The sequence below is a fragment of the Doryrhamphus excisus genome, linkage group LG1 (genome assembly GCF_037039965.1).
Source record: "Doryrhamphus excisus strain RoL-2023G ecotype Guam linkage group LG1, RoL_Dexc_Guam_v1.1, whole genome shotgun sequence".
NCBI classification, from domain to species: Eukaryota; Metazoa; Chordata; class Actinopteri; order Syngnathiformes; family Syngnathidae; genus Doryrhamphus; species Doryrhamphus excisus.
The window spans coordinates 22946826-22970544 of NC_136357.1; the positions used below are offsets into that span (position 1 = coordinate 22946826).

Consider the following 23719-nt stretch of genomic DNA (forward strand, 5'->3'; position numbering starts at 1 on the left):
AGTCCACTTAGGCGTGAAAACAACATGAAAACCAGAGAGCTGTCTGTGGATGAAAAAGCATTGCTTAACTCAAGTTTGGGATTTATAAGGTGGAAAAACGTCAAAGTATGAACTTTGTTCTTTTTCCCGTACCTGCTGGTGTCGTTTTTGATTCTCCAAATATTTCAACTTTATTCTGAATTGTTGAATCTCGGCCATTTCTCAAAAGACAACCCCGCCATGTTAGTTGGATCTTTCAAGGCACACAGATTATTGGGTTCTGTGGCTATACAACCATGGAACGTACCAAAAAGTTCTTTAGTAATCAGCACTAGAAAATAGCTGGGTTTGAGCAGCTTTTTGTGAAAAGATACTTTCAATTGGACACTAATAGCTTTTGCTTTTGCGACAGTTTAGATATCTTAGCAACTAAACCAACATAAACAGCACAAAAAGGTTGTTTTTGTCAAACTAACAACACAACATGCGTTGAAATTGTGCTACCTTGTGCAACCTTTCACTCCTCTCTTTTATATTATTCCCATAATAGTTTGACTTTATTCCCATTCCATTTTTAGCCAACCTAATTTTTCAAAAATGACTATTTTTATTTAGTTTGTTTCTCATATTACGACTTAATCCAAAGGTAAATCAACAAATTAATGTCACACTTGCAATACTTTTGCCCCCCAACCCCCCCAATTATTTTTGGTATCTCCCGTGGTTTTCTCACCGATGTCTCCTCCAGACTGGCAGGTCGGCAGGCTTGGGAGTTTCAACTTTAAAGATGATGATAGCGGCCAACATTCAGGAGGTGCTCTTTCTCTCGCGGGGGCCGTCTTAAAAAGTGTCATCGCATTTCCAGAGCAGGTAGAGTGCTCCGGGGAGGGGAGTGGGGGTGAGGGGAGGGGGGGGGGGGCACAGACCCACTTCAACCAGAGTTTGTCAGGCAGCCCAGGCCGGCTTCAGAGAAAGGCCCTGGGGGGGTCGCCCCTCCACAGTGTGTCGGTGCTGAAGCTCCCTCTAACTAGTGTTGTGCCCCTCAATGATGGATGGAACCTGAGGGAGTGGAGTCACACTGTACGGCTGGGACATGCTTTTCCTTATTTCCAGTGACTTCAAGAAGAATGGACTTGCTTTCAGAAACCCTCACTGTCGATTTCGGATAGTGCAGCATCCTCTGCAGCTCAAGGACCATCCAAGCTCAGCCATGAATATACTCCCGAGCAAAATGTTGGACCTGTTGAAGGATTGAAGGAATTGACATTTTGCACTTCAGCTCATAAGGAGGTTCTAAGTAGAGCTCGGAAGAAACAACACTGAGAAAAAAATTGAGCAAAGAAGCATTAAAGTGAAACAAGATAATCAAAAGTTTAAGACCATCGCTGAAAAGAAAACCTGAAAGCCCCCAAAATAGAAATGAAATGCTGAAAAAGGGGTGAAGGATGAGTAGCTGTGCCGTTCTTCTTCATGAGGTGAGACATGGCTTAGGCATGCTTGATGCCAGTGTTGCTCCAGCTGCTGAAGATGGCTTCAGGGTCTGGAACTCATGTCCATTTTTGTAAATCCATCCAAATGTCTCCATTGGATTTAGATGAAGGGAAGACACAGGATGGTCCATAAGGATACGGTTATTCTTCTGGAAGAAGTCCTGGAAAACTTTTTGCTGCAATCCATCCGTCCATCTATCCATCCATTCATTCGTCCATCCATCCATCTGTCCATCCATCCATTTGTCCATCCATCCGTCCATCCAGCCATCATCCATCCATATATCCATCCATCCATTCTTACATCCATCCATTCGTCCATCCATCCGTCCATCCATACGTCCATCCATCCATCCATTTTCTATACTGCTTATTTTCATCCATCCATTCATCCATCCATCCATTCATCCATCCATCCGTCCATCTGTCATCCATCCGTCCATCCATTTATCCATCCATCCATTGGTCCATCCATCCATTGGTCCAGCCATCCGTTTTTCCATCCATCCATCCATCAATTCGTCCATCCATCCATTTATCTATCCATCCATTCTTTCACCCATCCATCCGTTTATCCATCCATCCGTTTATCCATCCATCCATTCGTCCATCCATCCATTCATCCAGCCATCCATTCGTCCATCCATCCATTTGTCCATCCATCCGTCCATCCAGCCATCATCCATCCATATATGCATCCACCCATTCTTTCATCCATCCATCCATTCGTCCATCCATATGTCCATCCATCCATCCATTTTCTATCCTGCTTATTTTCGTCCATCCATTTATCCATTCATCCATCCATCTATCCATCTATCCATCTATCCATCTGTCCATCTGTCCATCCATCCGTCCATCCATTTATCCATCCATCCATTCTTCCATTCATCCATCCATTCGTCCCTCCATCCATCCATTTTCTATACTGCTTATCTTCATCCATCCATTCATCCCTCAATCCATCCATTTATCCATCCATCCATCCATTCTTCCATCCATTCGTCCATCCATCTGTCCATCGATCCATCCATTTTCTACGCTGCTTATCTTCATCTATCCATTCGTCCATCCATTCATCCATTCATCTATTTATCCATTTATCCATTTATCCATTTATCCATTTATCCATTCATCCATCCATTCATCCATCCATCCATTTGTCCATTCATCCATTTATACATTCATCCATCCATTCATCCATTCATCCATTCATCCATTCATCCATTCATCCATCCATCCATCCATCCATTTGTCCATTCATCCAGAGCCCCTTCAAAGTCCAACAGTGCCAAATGTCAGATGTAGATCAGGATTGTGTACGCAGTACAATGACAGCAAAAAGTAATACAGTAGCTGTACGTTTCCTTCCAGATGAATACCCGCCCAGTAAAAGGATCGATTCCTAATTTGCAGTCTCACGTTAATGTCGTCAATATTCAAGATGCCTGCAGCTGCAGAGAAAAATGGCCGGAGTCGGTCTTCCATGGCCTCGGAGCCACGCGTGTTCTTATGTTTTGCTGTTTGACTTTTCCGTTCAAATGAAACACAACAGTGAACAATGTCAAATCTCACTAATCTCTTTTGCCGGCGTTTTAAACTTGTCTTTCAAAGCACGAGTTTCCCCAAAGAGCTCTTGTTCTTCAAAAATCCTGACAGAATTGTTTTTTCTATAATAAAACTTTTTTCTTTTTTTTCTCCGATTCTGCTGGATATCCGCTTTAATTAGGCAGTCGACTCGCTAGCGCTGGAATATTGTCACTGATTTGTGCGGGTTTCCGTCAGAGACCCCTGTCGGTCTTGCAGTTCATTGGTGAAAACCACAGGTCCATCGCTCTTAAAGTGATAGATTGGATTGTTTCCACTTCCTTTCTCCATGTTCCCTTTGGCGAGCTGCCTCCTAGATGGCCATGTTGCAAGGCCCCTCTACACTTGTCACTCATCTTGATGAGCTATCTGCTTTGAAAGTGTGTCTGGCAGGGAAACGCGGAAGACATCATATGCAGACACTGAAGAACAGATGGCAAGAACAGCCATAAAAAAGACTGATGTTTACTCATCTTCGGCATTTCTGTTTCTTAGTTTTACTTCTTTCCTAGTTTTTTATAGCATGTGTACCTCACTGATAGACTTGTATGGAATATGTATAATAATTATCCAGATTATAAACAGGTTTTATATGCTCTAACTACGAAAAAATGTCATTTTATAGCATTGAATCCAATATTGCAGAAATTCATTTAACACGGTTGACTTTTTCTGAAAATAATGATTAAATGGTTGCTGTTTCGTTGTAGACTATTCTTTAATGTTCATCAAAACGGAATATGTAGTATTCTGGTCCCTCAGTGGCAGTAGTGATGCAAAACAGGCAACTATTTATTTCATTTTAGGTTCTTTCTTCTCTAATCACGTTACAAACCACATTTTGTCCTAACCAGGTTTCCGATGCTATGAAAACATTCCATTTCAGGAATCTTACTTTGTGGATTTTTTTTTCCTTATATATTAGCTAATATGATTGTAAATGTGGCTATAAGGTTATCAGTTCATGTCTCTAGGGCTCTAATAATGTTATAAACCATATTTAGAAGGTCATAAACAGGTTTTCTATACTTTAACTATGAAAACATTACATTTTATTTACAAAAATTCACTTTTATATTGGCTAATATGATCTTAAATGTGACTGCATCGGTGTTATTTTATGTCTAGAGGGCTCTATGAATGTTCCAAACTGGATTTGGACGGTCGTACAAAAGTTTTCTGTGCTCTAACTTCAAATTTTCAATTACTTTGTGGAAATGTATAATGGGTAATTCAATTGTAAAAGTGACTATGTTGGTGTTATTTCATTTCTAGAATGCGCGATTATTATTATTATTTTGAACGTTTAAACAGGTTTTCTATGCTCTAAATATGATAATATTCCATTCAAGTAATCTTGAATCAAATTGAGTAATCAAATTCACTTACTGCACATATTGGTTACGATTGTAAATAATGACTGTAGGGGTGTTAGTTCATGCATCGAGGGCTCTAGTAATGTTGTAAACTGTATTTAGAAGGTTGGAAACAGAAATGTTGAAAATGTTGAAAATATTAAATTTATAACAAATAATAAATAAAGGTTGTAGAGTAATTCTAAGAAAGTCGCTAAGCTGCAGTGGTTTTTGTGTTCCATCGTCCGAAGACACGTTAGGCGAACTGAAGACTCTAAATTAGCCATCAATGTGGATATTCTGTCATTTTTGTCCCGGTGATTTACTCGGGCGGCCCGTGACCCTGAACAGATTAACAGTAGAAAAGACTGAATTTGATCTTCACTACATTGCACATACCTGTAGAGCGGTACTCAATAGTATTCCCTGTCTAATGTAGGCAAATACTAGTATTACACGTAGTAGTGCCTAATATTGTGGCACTTTGCCCAGACAGCTCCAAAACCACCCAGGTTCTGATCACAACCTAGGCTCTGACCTCTTGGTCCATGGTTTGGGGGTAAGCAGCAGAATGAAAGGATACGTTTGTGTTCTTCAACATGTATTCCATGCAGCCTGCCATGTTGGTATAAGGCTTAGTGGATCCTAATGTCAGCCATGTGTTAACGGGACCTCACACCGCGGATCAAAGCTCCAATTAGCCAGGGGATACATCAGGATCAATGCCAGGAAGAAAACAGCAAATGGCTCATGGAAGACATCTGTTTTACATGTCAATACGATCAATGACTGAACCGTAGGTGGCGCAAGCGACAACTGCACTGGAATGTTGCAATGTTTCCGCCCGACTACACAACCAAATATCGTTTCTTGTTGCACACTTTGGATCTTCAGGGTAATGTGCCTTGCACACAGGGCAATAGAGGGCAAACATAAAAACTCTTGGAAGTGTTTGGATGCTTCAGAGTTAGGAGGCCGTAAAAAACACTCGACAGAAGAGCCCAAAAAAACTCACAATCCTCGGTTTGAGACAGGAATAGACACTCTTGGTCTCGCCAAGTAAATGTCACATCGTCATCAGGGGAGGGCTAGCTGATTAAACACAGTGTTCAACAATCATGACAGTATTTTGGGGGGGGTGTTTAATCTGCCAAAAAAGCTCGCAAAATTGATATTTTTGGTGGCTTGTTTTGTTCCGCGTCACCTTGAAGTCCAACCAGAGTGCAATCAGAAAGCCAAATAAGTATGACATGTTTTGCATAAAATAATCAGCAAAATGTCTGCAGCTTACAAGTGGCCAGTAACACAATTCACCCTCTGAATGAAAGCTAAATGGAATTTAAACTACCAGGAAGTGGCAAAAATAAAATTGAAAAATAATAAAAAATCATTCATTTTTAAACATGGCTCCCCTTTACCCCTCCAAATCCTCTCCTCTGATTTTGGATCGACATTTGCAATAAAAGAGACGATGTGGGCGTTACCCCCTTGTGACAGATCTTTTAGTTTCCTTCTTTGCCTCTGTTCCGGTGTCCATGCCCTTATTTTGTAACTACTTCCTTTCGTTCTCTCTATTCTTTCTCATTTCACGCACCTGCCTCTAATTTCCTACTCCCTATTTAGTTCAGGTGTGTGCTCTTTCTTTTGCGGCTTCATTGTCATTTGTTTGGCTTGTTTGGTAGTTGCTGTCTGTTTGCTTGCTGCATTGCTCAAGTATCAAAAGACACGTTTTTATCTGCATTTTGGTCCTGCTCTCTGCCGACTAACCCGATCGTGACACCAGAACCTTCGCTCTTCAATTGCAGTTGTTGACTAGCAACGGGAGCCACACAGCGGACGAGTGGTTAGCGTGCAGACGTCACAGCTAGGAGACCAGGGTTCAATTCCACCCTCGGCCATCTCTGTGTGGAGTTTGCATGTTCTCCCCGTGCATGCGTGGGTTTTCTCCGGGTACTCCGGTTTCCTCCCACATTCCAAAAACATGCTAGGTTAATTGGCCACTCCAAATTGTCCATAGTTATGAATGTGAGTGTGAATGGTTGTTTGTCTATATGTGCGCTGTGATTGGCTGGCCACCAGTCCAGGGTGGACCCCGCCTCTCGTCTGAAGACAGCTGGGATAGGCTCCAGCACCCCCCGCGACCCTCGTGAGGAAAAGCGGTAGAAAATGAATGCATGCAGCAAATGAATGAATGAATGACGGAAGCTAACAAGCTCAATGCTAAATGCACAATCCAGTTAGGCGGCGCCCATCTCATCCTGGAATGGTGGGTGAAGGGACGAGGCTCCTCTAATTAAACCACACCGCTTGCCAGCTGGAATTCCAGATTGGTATACAGTCATCTGACCAAAAGTCCAACTATTTGAACTGTACACTGCTAAAAATGGCGGCACTACTATAACTATTACACCTTGTGTAATAAACAGATGCACATTGATGTAAAAAAAATAATAATAAATAATAATAATAATGCAGTAATTAGGACTGGGGCGATATGGACCTAAAACTGTATATATAGGTTGAATATCAGTATACAATATATATGCCAATATTTTTTTAACAGAGGGAATTTAGACAAAATGAAAGCCAAATGTGAGTGGCAAGTTGTTTTATTAAAATTTATGAGGAACTTATGAGGATTTTTAAAAATATTTTAAAGCTTCATACAAGAGGCACATTCAAAAATAGCATTTAAAAATAATGTGCAACGTATACTCTGGAGCGACTTATAGTCCAGAAAATACGTTAGATATAAACAGGGTCAAATATAATATTTTTTAGAACAAACCTTTAGCTATGCTCAAATTCAAGAACAAAATATGAAGGAGTGCCTGGTTTATGAGGACCTTTTAAAATGTCAACCAGTCAAAAATTAGCTTAGCTTATTAGCATATGGCTAACTTCCTTCTACATTTGTGCTAGAGCTTGTGCTAAGTAGTTGGGACTTCAAACTTGGCTGGACATGGCGAGTCCATCGTTTTCAGCAGGTTTTTATAGCTTATATATATTTTTCCATTTCTGCAACCGGGACCATATCCTGTATTAGCAATGAGATACGTTGCTTTTCCTCTCATGAGGAACGTAACAGGAGCGGCAGACATGGCACACACTCCTCATATTGGAGTTTCAAGCTGGTGAAAATGATTTATTTAAGGCTCTGCTTTGGAAGTTCCTCCGTATTACCGAGTTACTGCTCATTCCTTGCCGAGTTCTTCCACTGCAGACGAGCTAGCCTGTTAGCTTCTACTGAACCGCCGACCTTCTGCTCCACCCTTCCTCCCTCCTTTGTCGGCATTAGGGAGATACAGCTCAAATCCAGTAATATCAATATCGGCGATACGGGTGCTTTTGATATCATTCATTCATTTTCTACCGCTTTTTCCTCATGAGGGTCTCGGGGGATGCTGGAGCCTATCCCAGCTGAGGTGGGCTACACCTTGTACTGGTGGCCAGCCAATCACAGGGCACATATAGACAAACAACCATTCACACTCACATTCATACCTATGGACAATTTGGAGTGGCCAATTAACCTAGCATGTTTTTGGAATGTGGGAGGAAACCGGAGTACCCGGAGAAAACCCACGCATCCACGGGGAGAACATGCAAACTCCACACAGAGATGGCCGAGGATGGAATTGAACCCTGGTCTCCTCGCTGTGAGGTCTGCGCGCTAACCACTCGACCCCCTTTTGATATCATGCTTGAAGCAAATATCGCTATTGTCCAGGCCTAGCTGTAATGAAGAAAATATTAAAATTATGAATAAGGAATCCTACTTTGCGGAAACGCACTTATATATTGGGTAATGGGAGTGTGAAGGTGAGTATAGGGGTGTTATTTCATGTCTAGAGAGCTCTAATAATGTTAAACATGAACTTTATTCAGAAGCTTGTAAAAAGGCTTCAGAAATATGAACCCAGTTAACCTCAATAAGCAAGGGGTTTCTAAATTATGACTGACTATGGCCTATTTGGGGTTCGGGGGGGGGGGGGGGGGTTGTTTTTGACCAAAAATCTGTCAATGTGTGCAAATCCACGTGTCTTTATTTGAGCTTTTATCATTTGTATTTATATTGCATGAGTCAGACTAACAATACCTCATTTGTCCCAAAGGGTTCTAAATAAAAGGAGGGGCAATAAGGAATAGGATTTTACTTCATGTGCATGGTAAGCGCTAAAGTAAGAACATGCTGCATGAATTATTGCACCCAATAGCATAATTGGATAGCATAATTATTCTTCTTGAAGGCAAATGTATTGTGACAGAATAAATATGCCCAAAACACAAAGTGACAAAGTGATTCATGAGCTGATGTGAACTTGCAGAATTAAGTGTTTTGTTTTGTTTTTTTCTTGAAATATGTCTTTTTTTTGGTTGTTTGGAGCAGCTGTGGATCAATATGATGAAATCAGCTTCACAATGCAAACCGTACTGTCTTGTCCCAGCCCTTGCAGACGGCCGGTGTATGTTTTAGTGTAAAGATGCCCTCGTGGTGTTATCAGAGCCTTGGTGTGACTTGACACATCACATATCAACTCCTCAATTGGAGGAGCTGGTGCATCGCGTGATCTGTCAGCAGGTGCCAAGGCTTTGTCAAATGCAGCCCCTCGCCAAGTCGTATTCCAAACAAGGTGCTTCGTCGACAAAATTGTGCGTGTCGGAAGAACTGACAGGAGTAGCACCGTCACCTGGTGAACCATCCGCAGAAGCTCTTCCTGACGTGCCGCCGGCCGACATTTCCGCTCAGACAAACACTTCAAGGTTCCATCCATGGGGGGAAGAAGATGGAAAATCAACAATTCTTTTGAAACCATCATGGAGAGATTCGGTATTACACTCAAAATCAACCGCACTGGGGGGCAAGCACACTTTAGGTCGCCAGCTCCACTGGATTAATTGGCTCCAATTAAAAACGGAATCTTTTCAAAGAGCACAGAAAACCTCTGTATGACTTTTTTGAGATTTTTATTAATTACACCATTAATAGAGCCGTGTAGAATCGTCAACTCCAAACAGCCGCTTGCTAGCAAGCTACTGAGGCAACCAGTTACTCTCAAATGTATTTATTCTCCACTGAAGATGTCCAAAACTTACCACTTCCACACTACACGGGAGGATAACATTTTTTTCACTCTATGATGTGGGATATGCCATGGCTGACGTCATGCAGTGTTAAGGTAATTCAGTTACTTACGCTAACATGTGTATATAACTTGTATTTCAGTGTTTTGATTCATAGCTGATTATAGTCTACCAACAAACAACCAATCATTTAGTTGGGATTCATGTCTCAAAAAAGGCAATTTAGGAAGACAGTGATGATCAAACCACAACGTTATGATAGTTTTATTATTAATTGTAATATTACATCATATTACAGCTCCATTTTGTTGTAATTTTGTTGTATTTTTAAAATGTACTGAGGTGTGGCAGCTAGGAGACCAGGGTTCGATTCCACCCTCTCTGTGTGCAGTTTGAGGTATGCCCTGTGATTGGCTGGCCACCAGTCCAGGGTGTACCCCGCCTCTCGCCCGAAGACAGCTGGGATAGCGGTAGAAAATGAATGAATGAACTATGGCGTGGTAAAAAAACGGCCTCAGGCTACAAATGACCAGTTTGGACACCCCCGAGTCCTATTAGTGTCCAAAGGCTATGCAAATAGTGGCTTACCCAAGCAGTCGGTGTTGATGCCTTGCTCAGGGGCACTTTTAAACAATGTACGAAGCCACAACCTTCTGACAAAAATGCTGTCCGCTCGGTTGCGTCGTTCATTCATTCATTCATTCATTTCTGGAGCCTATCCCACCTGTCTTTGGGCGAGAGGCGGGGTACACCCTGGACTGGTGGCCAGCCAATCACAGGGCACATATAGACAAACAACCATTCACACTCACATTCATACCTATGGACAATTTGGAGTGGCCAATTAACCTAGCATGTTTTTGGAATGTGGGAGGAAACCAGAGTACCCGGAAAAAACCCACGCATGCACAGGGAGAACGTGCAAACTCCACACAGAAATGGCTCAGGGTGGAATTGAACCCTGGTCTCCTGATCTCCCCCTGCGTCGTTCATATTTTGTGCTATTTTTACTGAGCCGAGCTGTGGTGAAAAGAAATATTTGCTAAAATGTTGCTGTCTCACGCTGACAGTGACGCGCTGCAGAGAGGTTGTGGCGGTTCTGACATGTTTATGTTTGTGAGCTTTATGCAGTCATTGCAGTTGCTGGCCAGTGTCTTTGGTCTGTGGGTTCAGACTTGTCGCAAGAGAAAACTGCTAAGAGGTCCGACACCCGCCGCTTGTGAGGGTTGGATTGTTCAAGATGGATATTCCTTCCTGTGAACTTTAGCCTCGTTGTGAACTCGTTCCTGCCAAAACTTCACATCATTTACATGTTCAAGTGTTGCGTTCGTACCAAAGCCACAACAAGTGAAATGTGTTTTAAAAATAGACAGCACCCCCGAAAGCTGTCAAAGACACAATGATGCTTTGTGTTGGAGGCGCCGTACACAAAGCATGTTTTGGAATAAATGCATCCCAATTACGGCCGCGGCATTGCAGCACATAAACGTCAAGTTTGTGTCGTGTCATTTCCAGTGAGCTGGAGGTGGCAAACGCCCCGACCTTGGGGAACATCCCAACGGAGATGTAAAAGTACAAGTGCGGGGTCACAAACGCCAGCATTTTTCTCTTCATTACACTGTGCAAGTCAAACGTGGATGTCAACAGTGTTTGTGTGCTCGCACTTATCGTCTGTGAACAAAAAAAAAGTGCACCCTCTCTGGAGAACAAAAGGCTGTTTTCGGTTCCTTCGGCTTGCCATGAGAAACTGTTCTGAGCACTTGTACAAAAACAGGCTTGACATGTCACAGCTAAAGATATACAAAACCCTGGTTTGTTGTTTTTTTCCCCTTCACAGCCTGACAAACATGGTATGCATTCACAGCCAGTTATTATACCGACAGCCAGAACCAGACACTAATGTCTGCTTATTTTTCTTGCTGGAACTTTTTTAGTCATTTGCCACATAAACTGTTTGCAGGGACCACAAACACGCCATTAATATCGCCCACACACTCCATAACGATAGTGGCTGTTATCCCTCTATGAGCTGTGGCTCTCTCATATTTTTTCCGCCATCGATCATAGCCGTGCGGCACACGCGCTGGAAAGCAGCCGGTGGGTAGACGCAGCATTTGCAATCAAACGGAGAGCAGCAGTGTGAAATCTCAGGAAGAGGCAGCTTCCCCCCCTCCCATACCGCCACCTCCCAATGCCTTTGGGCAGGGGATCAGACGATGAGGAAGCCTGCTTCAGACACTCAACACCTCCCACTGGCACCCTGATGCAAGCGGCGTGCAAACCCACCCCTCACATGTATCAGTCAGCCGGAGGGCGTGGGGTGGGGGGGGTTAAGCTGCGTGTATACCCCTACCCCTGTGACTGCGCTGTGGAGGGCATGTTATGCCACTGCAGCCCGAGTGCTTTTAGGAGCTTTGCAAAGGTTCACACCGACTTGTTGATGCTAAAGACACCCAGGCTGTAGAAAATGACCTTTTTTGTGATAACGTTCGCTTAGATTACACTTGGGACTGATGCAATATAAATGGAGAAAGCTGCAGGTGTACTGGCTTCAAATTATTTCCCCCGCCCCACTTTGCCCCATCTTTTCATGCTGTTTCGTGGTAGAATATGGCCTATTAGTCCAAAAATACACTCCTCCACAATTCCACATGCCTTTCTCTTTGCTGTGTGTTGTAAAGATATTAAAACAGCTAAAAAGGAGGCAGCTAAAAATGCACGCCTTGAGACACAACAATTCCGCCTGTAGAGCCGTCTGGAAAAAAAACTCCAAAAAGCGTCACAGTGTTCCATTTGCATAATGAGCTGCATATGAAGCATATTGCCATTATTATTAACAATAGCCCTGTTTACATGAGGAGTTTTTCTCTTTCCGAATGCAATCTCAATCCGAATCTCAATCCAAATGGAAAAATGACCTTTCCGAAAGCAATGGTATACATGGAAAGAAATATTCCAATCTTGTGTCTACATGCACTGCTATAATCAACCACAATAGTCAATGCGCAGTAAAGCGTAAACACCAACATCACGTGATACCGACTTCCTCCAGTTTTCTTTCACTCCGTATTGCCAGTTTTTCCTTCGTCCAATCTTGAAATTTAGTTTGAATCAAAAACAAACTTTCCGCAGCAGTCCAGTGCCGATTGCTCACCTTCATTTTTTTAAATCAAAGAACGTCTGGAGCTGGGTGGTACGTCATATCTCAGCATTCGCTGAAAGAACGCACCCGGGAACAGGAAAAGATAAAGTTCAATCTTGCTAATATTTTATAATTAAGCTGGGCACATGTTTTATATAGATATGTATTTTCTTTTTGAATAAAAGTGGACTTGTGAATGGCGTATAGAAGGGTTTAGATTCTGTTCCACAGATGGCGCTAATGTACACCAAAGCTGCTTGCCAACCGCCAATAAACAACAGAAGAAGAAAAACACCACGGAGAAGAACGCAGTCTGACAACTTTCCGATTGAGCGGGTACAAGATACCTCAATCGGATTGGGGAAAGGAATATTCCATCCCTGTGAATCCCATTGTATATTCATTTGGATTGGCACTTTTCTTTTGGAATGAGCAAATAACCCGAATGGAATTGGAATATTTGGGTCCATGTATACGTGGCTATTGTTACGCCCAGGAACTACGGTACTGACGTAGCGACACCATGCCACACCACAGCCAGCACACACTTGCTCCCAATGCCTCAGGTCACTAGCCAAAGCTAAGCTACATATTGGAGCTGTCGTTTTGTTTTTAACGCTAGGTGTAGCTTTCCTTTCTGTGTTGCTAAGTGAAACCAAATCACTCAGAAAGAAAGTTCCACTAATGCTTAGCTCATTTGTAGACGTAGTTATACGTTTTTATAAACCTGAATCCAATATTGTATTTTTACCTATTTCATGTTTTGCATGTCCAGAGGCTATAAGGGTGATGATGCAACTCACCAATGGATTAGGATTTAGAGCAATTTTAAATGCCATTCAAAATGGCCACTAGGTGGCAGGAGTGTGTCATGAGAGGAAGGAGAAACATATCGCGATCATGACCAGAGGGCTCTAATAATGTAACAAAAAAACACTTAGAAAGGCTGCACGGCGGTTGAGTGGTTAGCGCGCAGACCCTACAGCTAGGAGACCATGGTTCAATTCCACCCGGGTACTCCGGTTTCCTCCCACATTCCAAAAACATGCTAGGTTAATTGGCCACTCCAAATTGTCCATAGGTATGAATGTTAGTGGGAATGGTTGTGCCCTGTGATTGGCTGGCTACCAGTCCAGGGACAAGACAGCTGGGATAGGCTCCAGCACCCCCGCGACCCTCGTGAGGAAAAGCGGTAGAAAATGAATGAATGAAAAACACTTGGAAGGCCGTAATAAGGTTTTTTCTATGGTCTTAAAAATATATATTTACAAACGAGGCATCCTTCTGCTAATTTATTGTTAGGTCTGGAACTAATTAACCGCAGCAGCAGAGCTCGGCCTTATCTAGTACATGATCGCCCCCCGCAACACCCCCGTTCATCCGGGCCATCACATCTTGAAACTTTAGGATGACTTTAGCACCTCCTGTTTGTTTTGAGGAGTGAAGCAGACGCTGCTGATTTGTGTTCTGCAGCTTCAAGTCAACCTATGATAATAAATTATTCATTTCTTTCAGCGTGTGTGTGTGGTGGGGGGGGGGTTGCATTCCAGCATTCTGTCATAAATGCATGTACGCTTGTGCATTAGTGTTACTACATGTTGACAACTGCTGTAAGCTTGAAATAATATGCGTACACATGACAGCAGCAGCCACTCCAAAAGCAACAGCCATTCCTGAATTGAACTCTCACATGGAAGAGGAGATGAAACTCAAACATGGCTGGTAAATCACCGCTAAGGCCGCTGCTGTTTCAACATGCATGTTGTCTCCTGCTAATGTACAAAATGCGCTCTGACGCTGGAAGAAGAAAATGTCAGACTTTGGCAGGCAAGGGAGTGTATTTAGCTGTCATTGCCTATTTTATGGCCATTAATATTGTTGATGAGCACTCAGTGCTGCTTGGCATCACGTTGCATTACACGCTTGCTTTTAGTGTCAATAAATATGTCCAGTGTCCTGAAATCACAGTCAATCGGAAGTCAATTAGTTAAACTGACAATCAGTAAAGCTGCTGTCTTTTAAGAAGATTGTTGCATTTTGTTTCAAAGTTCAGCGTAAAGATTGGTAAAATGAGAACAGTAAACCAGCACGTTTCATGGAGATTACGACCCGGGACTACCAGGAAATAGAGAAAACCGTGTGCTAAGGGAAAATCTGCTGCTGGCTTCGACGTAGATGAGAGACCACACACGTTCTTTCAGATGAATGACAAGTGGATAAAGGTAGCTTCTAGAGAAAATGTCTAACTATACTGTTGTCCCTCGTTTATCAGGCTTAATTGATTCCACACCCGACAGCAATAAGTGAATTTAATATATATTAATTAAAAAATATTAATAGACTGAATATTTTCATAGTTAGAGCATAAAATATATGTTTGTGTTGTATATGTGGTTTTACATTAATAGAGCTTTTTAGACATGAAATAACACCCCTATAGTCACTTTTACGTTCCTATTTTTGTTCGTTTACATCACATTGTACAGGCTACAATGTGAGATCACTACAGGGACAGAGGAGAGATGAGAACTACTGACACAGCAAGCTAGCGAGCTCACTAGTTAGCCTCGTCAACTTAAACACAGTGGGATAAAGAAAGAAAACCTACCACTTCCACACAAAATGAGAGGACAACCTTTTTTCATTCGATTTCAGCCATGACGTGTTCTTCTCAGCCATGACGTCCGTCTCAGCCAGGCCGTGTCTGTCTCAGCCATGGCTGCTGTGTCTGTCTCAGCCATGGCGTGTCCTTCTCAGTCATGCCGTGTCTGTCTCAGCCATGGCTTACCCTTCTCAGCCATGGCTGCCATCTGCCATGGCGTGTTCTCCTCAGCCATGCTGTGTCTGTCTCTGCCATGGTGTGTCCTTCTCAGCAATTCTGTGTCTGTCTCAGCCATGGCGTGTCCTTCTCAGCCATGGCTGCGGTGTCTGTCTCAGCCATGGCATGTCCTTCTCAGCCATGGCTGTGGTGTCTGTCTCAGCCATGGCGTGTCCTTCTCAGCCATGGCTGCCGTGTCTGTCTTAGCCATGGCTGGTGTGTCTCAGCCATGGCAGGTCAGCTGAGCTCTGCTGGCTCAGTAACCAGTCTCCATGCAGTGTGGAAGGTAATGTAATCTAACATCATGTCTCATAATAATACTGGTGCCAAGTGACCACAATATTACGTCTAATTTCTCATCATTTTATTTAATTTTTTTTTTAAACATGATAGAGCAAGGGACGTCAAGACATTCTTAAATGTTGGGCATGTGAGTCTTTCCTTCAGTGCCTCCTGTGAAGTACAGAGGTATTTTTGCATGAACAGGTTTATAGAATATTTTGTTCATTAATATTGAATCCTAATTTGAGGAAATTCACTTACTGCGGTCGGGTTTGCAACCAATTAAGTGAAGTAAAAATGTGCCAGTGTTGAATGGTGAACATGTGGGGACCCACTGTAAACAATTTTTTGGTTTTGCAGCTGTGCAGAATTTGACACGTTGCGGCTTGGTGCGGAGTAAACCTCCTGGAAGCTGTGGAGAGGTTTTAATCAAGTGTGAAATCCTTTTGGAGTCTTTGCCTACATGAGTGTGTTCGCGCTCTGAAGCGCATTCCTCAACACTTGGCCAAACTCTCCTCCCTCGAACATCTTCTGTAAGCGGGAGTCCATTTGACCGCAGTGATGCATACAGACAATATTCTTGGGGGAGATGAGAAATAAACTGCAGTCATCATGCGTGAGACAGTCTTGCATCGCTTTTCTGTCTCTTAGAAAAGCTGTGCGTGTGTGCACTTCTTTTAGCCGTGTACCGTATTTGTTATGAATCACGCTGAAAATAATCACAATTTCTTGGTCATAATTGTAGCAGGATGAAACCATTCAACTGGAATATAGAAAGGCATTGCTTAGTTGGGAGGCAAATGCCTTTAGAAGTCTTTACACCAGCAATTAGGATTAGGGGAACAATGAGCTTAAGAGTAGCAAAAAAATGGAGTAACCTTCTTTGTGCAGTAATTATCATTTTATGATACATTTGTCCTTGCAGTATAGGTTACCTTGTGTATGCTGCAGTTATAATATGCACTCATTGTGTATTTTCAAATGTCTAATAAAATGTCTAGTAAAATACATATATAATTCATTCAGAAGCTACATTCAAAGACATGTTGTGATGGTATGTAGCATTCTACGCGTGGCACGGACTTGGTGTCACTAATAGCCACCACAGTGAGTACGGCACAGAAACAGGAAGTACAACTGGAACATGTTGTCTTATTTATATCTTGGACATCTTATTATCTCTTATGGTGTCTACCATATTGGATACCAGGTGTGTAAAGCTCCCTAGTGGTCTGTGATAATGTTAAAAACCATATTTGTCTTTATGTCTTATATGTCTTATTTTCTCTTATGCCTACTATATTGGGTAATACAATTAGAAACTGTGACTATAGGGTTGTTATTCCATGTCTAATAATCTTAAAACCATATTGTATGTCTGATTGTGTCTTATCATGTCCACCATTTTGGGTAACAGGAGTGTAAAGGTGAATATAGGGTTGTTATTTCATGTCTAGAGGGCGCTAATAATGTAAAAAAAACATATTTAGAAGGTATGCATATCAGGTATACATATAAGCAGGTTTTCCATGATGTAAATATTTGATTTATAAATAACAAATGCGGATGTCCTTGGTTAAGAGTCATGCTAAACATCGAGTTGACAGTCTGGGCTTCTAACTCGATAGCTCTTGACTCTCATTCTGCCAACCCTGGTTCGAGTCCCTGGCCTGCATAGGGGTGGACAGATTACATTGGTGTAAAGGATGCTAGATTGTGCAGTTGTTGGGCTGTACGTTGGTACATTGGTACGTTGGTATGTTGGTACGTTGGTACATTGGTATGATGGTACGTTGGCACATTGGTACGTTGGTACGTTGGTATGTTGGTACGTTGGTACATTGGTATGTTGGTACGTTTGTACATTGGTATAATGGTACGTTGGCACATTGGTACGTTGGTACGTTGGTATGTTGGTATGTTGGTACGTTGGTACATTGGTATGTTGGTACGTTGGTACGTTGGCACGTTGGCACATTGGTACATTGGTACATTGGTATGTTGATACGTTGGTACATTGGTATGTTGGTACATTGGTACATTGTTACGTTGGTACATTGGTACATGGTACGTTGATATGTTGGTACGTTGGTACATTGGTACATTGGTATGTTGGTACATTGGTACGTTGGCACGTTGGTACATGGTATGTTGATAAGTTGGTACGTTGGCACATTGGTACGTTGGTACGTTGGTACATTTGTACGTTGATATGTTGGTATATTGGTACATTGGTAGGTTGATACGTTGGTACGTTCGTAAGTTGGTACATTGGTACGTTGGTACGCTACTCTCTGACACCTTGAGAGTCCCACTAGATATCGATTTCACAGTCCCGGCTACTAGGTCAATGGCTAGCACTCTCAACTCTCATTCTGCGGATCCCAAAGGACTACATTGGTGCCATGATCCGGATGAGAGTGTAACCGATGATGTACGTTGGTAGACGTCACTCCCTGACACCTTAAGAGTGGTGCCTGACATTGATATGATAGTCTGCCTAGCGCGTTCTAATAATCTCTAGCTCCACCAAACGGGTCAAGACAGAAAATAATTTGTACCAAAATGTCAGAGGCCATCATTTGTGGGTTTTGTTAAATTGTACATTTTTTTTTACTAATGGCTTAAACGTAATTGACTTCATAACTGTAGGGTCAAGGCGGAAGTAAAAACAAACAAACCTCCTACTTGTAGAACGTGGAATTAGAAATAATAGCATTTTTTTTAGCATTTCAAATCTTATGACAAGCTTCGACACAAGCTGTCTCTTTCCAGCTTTTTGATTGATTTCAATCCTGGTAGTCCAGATGTGCTTTTTCCAGCCGTCGAGGTCTGACATTTTGGTGGATAATTATGATGCTGCCGGTCACGGATGCAGTACTGATGCGGGGCTCTTTAAGATGGCATTCCCTCTCAGAGTTGTTCTAACTGCCGCTGGTACACCATCTCGTCTTCTTGCATCATTCACATGCAGCAACGGCTTTTTCATTTGTGAACCACCAAGCTCTTTGCTTTCCATACAAATAGGTCCACTCTGATGCTGTGTGTATTCAGGCATGTGTGGTGGGTAGTGGGCAGCCTCTTCTACTGTATGTGCAATGCAGACATGACATTACAGTCCTGGATTTATTATAGCAATTAAAACATTACACGTGGCTGGTGTCAGAGCGAGACTGGCAGCTCTTTGCTCTACAGACATTGATCGCCTGTCCGTGTCTGTGAGAAGGGATAACAAAGACAAATTCCAAAGTATTTCAATTTAACCACAGCTGAATGGCGAGTCTGTCAACAGGTAGGCAGCATGACAAGTCAGCAGGGTGCCTGCTGCAAATACGTTAATGCCAGTGCATTCTTAGTGCACTGATGAAACCATTGCAAAGAAAACAAACTGATACATTTTTGATATCTACTTTTTAGATTTAGATGGAAGTGCAGTTGATGCACACCTGGAGGTACGATGGACTGAAAGAAATTAGGATGTGACCAAGTGTACCTGTTGATGTGTCCCAATCAAACATCACGACATTATGAATATCACATTACCTCTACCAGGAGAACCAGATAATAGAGCGGAGGAAGCCACCTGCTGTGGCCCAGCAAGGTGTGCTGTATTCTGAGACACGCTCCGAGCAGCTGTTGTGATAACGCAGACTCCTCTGGCCAACCTTTTGCACTTTTCAAACATCTCAGGTGCCTGATAAGGTTTTTTGTGTGCCGGATGTTTTCTTTTGCCGTAAATTGTCTTCCTCGGAAACAAGTGAGCTCAGGTTGTTAACGTCACAGTCAGGAGCTCTTGATTTAGTCACCTGCACTGTACAGCTGACGTCATAATTTCCTCATATCAGGCCAAAGTTATTTATTTTGTCGTTTGTGCAGTAGCCTCTCATCCACATGGAAACGTCATTCTGGGTGCCGTGAGGCGGTGGTTTTTGAAAATGGCTTCTAGAGTGGAAAATAGGAGAACGCCGGCTAGTTGTTTTCCTAAAGACATCCAAACCGATGTTTTTCAGAAACAATGACGTCACCGACCCGTCGCTTTCACATGACCAGAAGTGAGCTTTGACGAGAAGCCAACCTGACATCTGAATACCACATGACTTCCCCTGTCAACATTCTCCTGTTATTTTCACATCACATGATCTTTTTCTCCTAAATGACTCAGAAGAAATTCCACTCTGAATTAAGTCTCGATAGAGACGACGGTCTTATGTGCTTGTGTTCTGTCTTCTTCTTTGGTTTGGTGTGTCACGTGGTTCCCTCCGCGAGTCTGTTACAGCGCCCCATCTTTTTCACCCAGTGAGCCGGCACAATGTCCACGCACCTTTCTTTAAACCTCCTAGGAACGTTCCCGTGTGGACAGGGCCGTAGTCGAACCAGTACCAGCAGGACCAGCAGGACCAGCCAAACTATGAACAAAAGTGCGACTTGGCTGACCTTGTTGGAACTGAAAGTTGATTTAAAAGCATGGCCATCGGGTTTAACATTTGTATTATATCAGGTTTAATATTGCATTGCAATTTTTGGATGCTTTTTTAAAAGACTCATTTTTATAGACTAGAGATAAAAAAAAAACTTCTTTTGGTGCTTTTTGTACATGGAAATAAGGTCACTGGGTCATGGACCCATTTTTGAAATTAGGAACACATAATGAAGGGCAGAGAACCCATTTCAGTGCTGTCAATCAATACCAATGTTTTTGCCCGGAGAAATCCATCCCTCCCCTCATTCAAGTCTGATGTATTGCGTCCATGCGTATGTTCCCCCCACCCCAAAGCCCACCCCCCCACACCACCACCACCACCACCGATGCCAGCACATTTTTGGGCGCACACAAATGACATGTAGTGGAAATCAATATGCTGCTGTTGAAACTTAACGGTCTAGTGATGTGTTTGGAGCGTGCCAGACTAACCGCTGCTTGATACTTCTAAACGACACAGACGCAGCATGCCATCTCCTGAATGCATCGCATCAGCTAGTGGACTACACACAGTAGAGCTCATTACCCAGCGCATAGCAACAGCTACATAGCAACTGCTGCTCAGTGCTTAGCAACAGCTGCAAAGACCTTAAAAGCGGAGGGGGGGGGGTTCAGGATTCGTTGGGCTCAGATGACACCATTTCTCATCGGATATGGCATTTTTTCTTTACACGTTTTGTGTGTGTTTGCTATGTTTGGCTAACTTGACATTTCATAACAAACTGACAATCCCGTCTCTCTCCCGCCCACAGACATTCGCTCGCTGCCCGATGTGGCAATGACCGGAAACTGTACGACTGAGTGCAGCGAATTGGGCCACTCAGACGCCTGCTGGATGCCCGGGCATCCCTCTCCCGTACGCAGGACGACGAGGAACCCCCCGAAACTCTCCACCTTTGTGCCTTACCAGGAAAGAGGGAGTCTGGGACGCCTGGCGAACGGGAGCGCCATTCTGGGTGGCGAAGAGCACCGATCACGCCTTCCGCCCTCTCGCAGTGCCTACGCCAGCAGCGGTCAGGACGCCAGTCAGGACTGCCCTTTGGAGGAGATGCCCCTCAGCGTAACGTCTGAGTTCCCGCCCACCTCCCCGTCCGCCCACACTCCCAAACGAGAAATCTATCTGTGAATATCAACCTTGATTCCGTGCAGAGATGAAGACAAGAAGAAAACAGGCTACCTGCCCAGGTGTAACAGAAGACTGTGATTCATCCAATTGCTGGCATGGTCACTTGGGTCATTTGCCATCTCCACCTATGAGCGTATTTGTTACAAATTCCACAACATTTAATTGACACACGCATTCATTTATTTATACACAATCTTGCAGGATGCGTCATTACTACAAAAGTGGTAACTGATTATTGTTGTAGTTAGCCAACCTGCTACGGTGACCGAGAAGGAGAAGTGCAAACATGTCAAGAAAAAGCACAACAAATTACAATTACTTCACCTGGAAGGGGAACGTGATTCATGTACCGCATGAATCAAACAGGAATCAACAGGCGGTTGCTAATGGAGGACAGTCACATCATGCTTTGAGCGTTTTGCCCATTTTGTCAAACTCAAATACTCAAAACTGAGTACCAATGACAACACTGCTATATTGGCTAACATTTACATGAGGAAATACAGTCTTCAGTTGTGTTCTTCCCGAAACCGACCGTAACTTTAACCCTAGCCCTAACTTTGGCCCTAACCTTAACCCTAACTGTAACCCTAGCCTTAACCTTAACCTTGACTTTATCCCTAACTTTAACCCTGACGCTGACTTTAACCCTAACCCTAACTCATGTAATCCAGAAAATTATATGTACATATCACAAATAAGTGGCTAATAAATTGACAATAAAAGCACAAATACTGCGGATTTCAGAAAATAACAGATGGAATGATACAGCACTCTACAAGAAGCAATGAAGTCTATAAAAATAAATAATTAAAAAAAAATCAAAAAATTAATTATAATGATGAAAATGGTAATATTAATGATGATTATAATGATGGTAATAATGATAAAGATTATAACAATAATGATAATAATGATAATGATAATAACAATAATAATATTACAATGCTAATAATAACAGGGGAAAACAAGACAGTGGCATGAACATGATTATATCTTGCAAAAAAGGTAGGCATTTATAAGCTTTTGCTTCAGCCTATTCCTTTTGGGCTTGTGATCAGATAGCTGAATACAAATGTAAATAATGGAGAGTTGTATTTTGATTGGTGTGGGAAATGCACTGTGGTGTTTCGAGTATTTGCCCAAATAAATATATTTTAAAAAAAAAAACCTAATCCTACCTTAACCTTAACCCTAACTTTAACCCTCACCCTAACTTTAACCCTGATGCTAACTTTAACCTTAACCCTAACCCTAACCATTAATTCCTTCTTCAAAATGTGTTGTTGGCCATTGCAGTATGATGATGGCGATGCTAATAATAATAATAAATTCATGAAGTATCCCAGGAATAGATGAAAGTTAGGCTGTCAACCTTATACCCAAGAATATTTTAGTCTGGGGTACTTTGGCCAGCTCCGGTGGTTGGAGTTGTTCAATGGTTCTTTCCAGACGCAAGGAACAGATGGACTCCTCTAGTATATTTTAACAAGGGCATGCTGGGATATGCACCCTTCCGGGTGGTCCAATTGCAATTTGTTTTGCTTTGTGTTCAGGTGTTTGGCCCTTCTCGGCGACCAACATGAACCGGAAAAGGAATGCAGCACCTCCCTGGACCTGATTTGTCCAAATATTTTGATTCCCTGTGAAAAACTGATTTTGGTACATTCCCCAGGTTTGCTTTTTTCTTAAAATGTTTTGCACTTCTCGGTCCCCGTAACTTGCGTTGTCCAGTGATCTTTTTGAAATTGAAACTGAAGTTGTGATCAGTGCTCTTTGTGCCATTCTTAGATCATTTTGATAGACAGCCAGTCAGGCTCTGCCGGAAGGCGTAACGCTTTTGACTAACAATCAGACAAAATGTTCTCTAGCTGTACAGTGCTGTAAATACATTTTGAATGGTGTGCTCTACATATATTTTTGTCTGGCAGAGGCTGATAGCAAAAAAAGTCATTTGACTCTGAATTTTGAAGCTTTTTTTTTGGCGCTGCTGTTTAAAACTTTGATTGAAAACATCTCCGGGAGAGGAGCTCAATATTGTGGGAAAGCATTTATCCGCTCCATATAATCACACACACCTTCAACCCCTAATCATAGCAGAATGGCCTTTACCTCTGCTCCCTGCGGAGCCTCGCCGTGGGTGGAGAAACCTCCGCAGCAGACATTAGGTTCCGTTGACTCTCATCACTGTGACCTAAAAGTTTATCATCAAACCGGTTGACTTGGTCACAACGACCAAACACCAAACTCAAATTCGTCTGACTCACTCTGTTAGGGATCAGATTTTTTTCCCCGAGACAATCCATTCGCTTGTTAGTCACTTCCCTTCCTGGAGGACTCCTCTCAGATCTAATGCATATGTAATGGGTTATTTA

The 23719-nt window shown here is 42.6% G+C and overlaps 1 protein-coding gene across 1 annotated transcript in view; it reads left to right on the forward strand.

Moving 5' to 3' along the window:
• pcdh1a (protocadherin 1a) overlaps nucleotides 1–23593 on the forward strand; it is a 128961-nt gene extending 105368 nt beyond the window's left edge. The window contains exon 5 of the mRNA XM_058076818.2: nucleotides 20971–23593. Coding sequence (XP_057932801.2) covers nucleotides 20971–21344 — 374 coding nt within the window. The 3' untranslated portion in view covers nucleotides 21345–23593. The remainder of the gene's footprint in view (nucleotides 1–20970) is intronic.
• The last annotated feature ends 126 nt before the right edge of the window (nucleotides 23594–23719 follow it).